This window comes from Brachyhypopomus gauderio, chromosome 11 (assembly GCF_052324685.1).
Source record: "Brachyhypopomus gauderio isolate BG-103 chromosome 11, BGAUD_0.2, whole genome shotgun sequence".
NCBI classification, from domain to species: Eukaryota; Metazoa; Chordata; class Actinopteri; order Gymnotiformes; family Hypopomidae; genus Brachyhypopomus; species Brachyhypopomus gauderio.
The window spans coordinates 21,329,675-21,335,084 of record NC_135221.1 but is presented as its reverse complement, the minus strand read 5'-3'; the positions used below and the strand labels follow the sequence as shown (position 1 = coordinate 21,335,084).

General features: G+C 40.7%; 1 protein-coding gene across 1 annotated transcript; it reads left to right on the top strand.

Moving 5' to 3' along the window:
* Window positions 1-1,419: 1,419 nt before the first annotated feature.
* Window positions 1,420-3,869, top strand: LOC143527461 (POU domain, class 3, transcription factor 4-like). The gene has a single exon (XM_077022696.1). The coding sequence runs from the start codon at window positions 1,483-1,485 to the stop codon at window positions 2,551-2,553; it is 1,071 nt and encodes a 356-aa protein (XP_076878811.1). The 5' UTR covers window positions 1,420-1,482; the 3' UTR covers window positions 2,554-3,869.
* Window positions 3,870-5,410: the final 1,541 nt, after the last annotated feature.

Below are 5,410 nucleotides of genomic sequence, written 5' to 3'. Positions count from 1 at the left end.
GAGATGAGAAAACAAATCAATATTTACTTCTTAGAAATATATTTTTAAATGCTCTGACTAACAAAAAACATTACAGTGAACTTTCCGAAATTCCGAAGCAAAAAATACAATGGGTAATTGCCTTAAGATCTACAAAGTCATTTCTTCTAAAAATGCGAGTGGTTGTCATCATTTTTATTAATCTTAACCGAAAACGTAACATAGTGTAGACTCGCGGGTTTCTCAGGTTGACAACAGCTTGTAACATAGCAATGAAATGAAATTCAAGTGTCCCTAACTTCTCCTCCCATTCCCGCCTTATGACATATCGATGTAAGCCAAAATCTACACTATCTTTTTGTAAGATCATAGAAAGCTCACCTGTTCGTGGCTGAGCTTCCACACAATTTCCTCGTGATCACTCTCCTTAGAGAAACTGCAGTCTTTAATGACTTTCTGGTGGCTGGTAGCCTTCTTTTATTTCTGCTAAATGTATGAAAATGTATGCAAATTTAAATCAAGCTTAACCTGGGAGCTCTTGCAATATATTTAATGGAATTTCAAACCAATAAGGGGACTCTGATGTAGTCTTCTAATGGCAAATATAATTACGCAGCTAGGTAACCTCTGAAATATGCAGATACGTATTTTTTTCAACTGGATGAAGACCTGTCGAGATTCTTAAAGACCTACGTGCAAGATTGCTCAGTGTTGACAAGAGCCACAAAGATTCTTTTTGTGTACTTGGTATTTTAAACAGGGCTCATTACCACCAGTTGTAAAAGCATATGAACCGAAAGTAATATAATCTATGTTAAAATAAATATAGCACTATAGCACAAAGTATATTTAAAGTGTGTGTCTTTTTTATAAACTTTAGTGTTCGACGATAAAGTACTCAGATTTAACCAGCATTATTAATTTGACTTCTGTTTGGCAGGGAGTTGTTCATTTTACCCGAACAGCAAGTGTCATTTAGTTAAACCAGAAAGGATGGATCAAATACTGCACTGCGATTTTCTTCTGAAGAGCAACACTCACAACACACCATGTGTTATTACTAAATATTACAATTTACTCCTCATATGAATCATTAACTTGAACAGACGAATGAAGACAAATTCGTCGTGTTGATGTGGATACGAGTGTGAGTGGGAAAATAAAACTGCTAATAACGATGCTTAAGAGAGTTCTAAAAAAATGTGCTCCACACTATAGACAATTTCTCTTCATGGCAAACAGCCAATGTATAGATTCACTTCCTGTTTTGTGTCGCTTTAACTCTTGAAATTTTCGGGTATCCAATTTAAGCGTCAGAGTTGCAGCCTCCTGCTTTACGATTGGCTGTGACATACTACCAACGTGTATGAGCTTCTTTGTGATTGGCTGCTGAGACTGCCTGTCATTACCAGGCTGCTAATTTGGCTCCCGAGTCTGGTAGATGTCAAAGGCTGAAGCTGTTCGCTTTGCCACATTATAACTAGTAGGGGATCTACAGTAAGCATGGCCACAGCTGCCTCGAATCCCTACAGCATTATCAGCTCCAACTCCATGGTACATGCAGACGCGTCGGTCATGCAACAAGGGAGTCCTTTTAGGAACCACCAGAAACTCCTCCAAAGTGATTATCTACAGGGAGTCCAGAGCAATGGACACCCAGTCGGGCACCAGTGGGTGACCAGCTTATCTGAGGGGAGCCCTTGGTCAGCGTCGCTGGCGAACAGTCCCCTGGAGCAGCAGGACGTGAAACCGGGGCGGGAAGACCTTCAACTCGGGGCGATCATCCATCACCGGTCCCCCCATGTCGCTCACCACTCGCCCCACACGAATCACCCGGGCGCGTGGGGGACGCCCGTGTCTCATAACTCATCCATAACCAACGGAGGACAAGCCATCAACATCTACTCACAGACGGGCTTCTCCATGCACGGCGGTCTCACGCCACCGCCTAACTCTGCGCAAAGCCAGGGCTTGCACCCGGGCTTGCGGGACACGCCGGACCACGCAGACATGGGGGGACACCACTGCCACGACCACTCCGACGAGGAGACGCCGACCTCCGACGAGCTGGAGCAGTTCGCCAAGCAGTTCAAACAAAGGAGGATCAAGCTAGGCTTCACCCAGGCGGACGTGGGACTGGCGCTGGGGACCTTATACGGCAACGTCTTCTCGCAGACCACCATCTGCAGGTTCGAAGCCCTGCAGCTCAGCTTCAAAAACATGTGCAAACTCAAACCTTTGCTGAACAAGTGGCTGGAGGAGGCGGATTCATCCACGGGGAGCCCCAGCAGCATCGACAAAATCGCTGCGCAAGGGAGGAAGCGTAAGAAAAGGACGTCGATCGAGGTGAGCGTCAAAGGGGTATTAGAGACCCACTTTCTTAAATGCCCCAAACCTGCGGCCCAGGAGATATCCTCTTTGGCAGACAGCCTACAGCTGGAGAAGGAGGTGGTTCGCGTGTGGTTTTGTAACAGAAGACAAAAGGAGAAGCGAATGACTCCACCTGGAGAGCAGCCTCACGAGGTTTACGCGCACAACGTTAACACGGACAACTCTTCGTGCCACGATCTCTGACCAAGGAAGCGGGATACACCCGCCAGACTCCCCCACAAAAAGGAAATCTATTGGCTTTTTGGATGATGGGTTTTGTTTTTCTAGCACTCAATATTCTCTGTTCGTACCATAATTACAGACGAGAGGCACCGAGAATGAAAACAATAACAGAAGCAACTCTTACTGCTTTTTTTCTGTTTTTAATCTCCAGCGTTGTGGGCATTAACACGACAAACCAATGTTTATTTCAAGCTCAAATGGAAGTTGTCTACCAAAATGTTTTTTGTATTACAGCAAGAATATGAATACAAAATTGTGCCTATTAAAATGACCTCCCAGCGCCTTGGTTGTCAAAAATACAATTATACATCAGGTTGAGTAGACTGTTTTGTTTCATTCTGTTTTTTTTCATGCTTTTTTCTGTTCATTTTTGTAGGTTACACATAGTATCGCATGGTCTTTATTTGTTCATATGGTTTTTTTTATTTGGTGAGTTGCTTGGCTCCTTTATGTGGCAAAGTGATTAATTTGCACATTTATTTTAGTAACGAAAAATACAAGACGGACTAAAGTAATTGCTATTTTATGCATTTAATTTTGATGGATTCACATCGCTGTTGTGTGAATCACGTCGACGCTTTCCAGCAATACGCAGCCATTTTAAGCCTCACCACAGACCCGTTGCGCCAGACACCTTAAATGTTCTTCTAAAGCTTTCTTCTTAAAGCTATTTTATCACCCTTTCTTTCAGCCGTGTACTTTGCCGCAATCATGTCAGTATGGTTTTGCTTTATTTTTTGTTTAATATTGCAGGCCTAAATAACAACATAATTAAAGCACTTCAGAATCACGTCATTCTTTAGAAATGTTATTCGAAAAAGCAACGCACAAGCGTATAAGTAATATTTTATGATTCCGTAGGTAAAAGTTGAGTTAAGTCATCGACCACATTACTGTGTACTGGATACTAAAACAGAACCGAAAGATACTGGCCACTGAAAGCGTTGCGCTATAGCCTATACTTATTTTATTCTACACGTTCAGTATCTAAAGTTTTATAATCTTAAATACTCCTGTTATTGGTTTCTCTTTTTTTTTTGAATACTGTACAGTTTTGTATATTACAACCTTTTTGAAGTTATTAATTTAAACAAATACCGTTTAGTTATTCATGCACTTAGTGATGTACAAAGGATATTTTCATTAAAATTTGACGTTTTCGGCAGTACTATTCCAAATTCAAGAACAGGTCAAGCGATTATTTATTTTCAGTATAAAGCTTGTATTATGTTTTTGGAGCAAACTGTATAATGTATGTTGTAATAAAACAACTTGTTGGTACAATTCGAGTGTTACATTTTAGCCGTTATTCAGCAGAATGCATCGACTAGACAGATAGATACATAAACACATGCATACACACATTCAGACATGCATGCATACATAGGATTTTGTAAGGTTTATTTTTAGTCAATATGTTTATTATTATTTTTATTATTTATTATTATTATTGTTAGTATTAATTCTGTTGTTAATCCCCTTTTAATATAGGCACTGTTTTGAATATCATGGCAGCGCGATGGCCTATAACGCTAGATCGCCAAATGATTTGTCCTGACATGGTACAATTCTCTACCTTTTTAATCAGTTCAAAACCTCTTACATTAATGTGGTCTAATTCTTAAAGCTAGGTAATGGTTTGTTACGAATCAAATCAGTTGGTTTTATTTTTTATGAAATACTACTTCATATAGAAATGTAATCACTAATAATTTAAAAAACTTTACACCGGCCTATATTTGTTTAAATATTCGAGATAAAACTTTAATGGTACAATGACCGCAAAAAATTATTTCTTTCACGTTAAAGAGGCCTTTTGCCTAGATTGTTTGTTTGTTTGCGCGTCCATGCGAGAGAGAGAGAGAGAGAGAGAGAGAGAGAGAGAGAGAGAGAGAGAGAGAGAGAGAAAGAGAGAGAGGCCTTGCCTTGAAATGCTGTCTGACTTGAATACTAATTCAGTTTAATATATGCAGTTTCTCAGTCTGCAACTTTCAATGACCATGGGGAGGTTCAGACGGAGCCAGAGCAGTCGGGCTGGAATAGTCCACTCCAGTCTGTGGGGAAAGAACAAGAAAATACTTGCTTAAATTAGTTTACGAAAATAGTCCATGGAATTTCTGAATAACTTTTGATATAGTAGGCTATTATTTCACAAACAAAAACAACGAGGATGGTTGTTGTTATTATTTTGTTTTATTACGAAACGCATTTCAACAATAACTCAAAATCAAGTGACCGTAAATGAACCTGAGACAATAAGCTTCACTTTGCGGTCCATTTGTTAAGCAGCAGGCTAAGACAGCTTGTTTGCAGGGGTAGGAGTACGTAAAGGATTTGCATAATCGACCGCAGAGCGTTGCGCCCTTCCGACCAATTTGTCCGGCGCTTCCGCAGTTTACGGCTCACCACAGGGTGTCGCGCGGTGTCTGGGACCTGATCACGCTGGAGTGCGAATCAGCCTCGCGCGTCCCGGTCCACAGATTAAGACCATTCAGGTTCTTATCGTTGCTCATATGTGCATGTGGGTGTTTGATCATCTAAAGAGGTTTGAAGGATGTTTGGAAACATTCATGTTAGAAATAGACTACACAGACATGCAAACTACAGCAAAGTTGGTGTGTAATGATGATTGGGGAAATGCATCTCAGGACAGTTGTCTGATGGTTCTGGTGCTGCAAAAATGTCTTCTTCACTATATCCATAGCTTGAAACTAGTATACAGTAAGTAAGAGCAGTAATATATATGGGTAAATACGAGCAATTTATTAAAAAAGAAATGAGGATATGATTACATGAATGCCTCCTGGTCAAGCCAAGT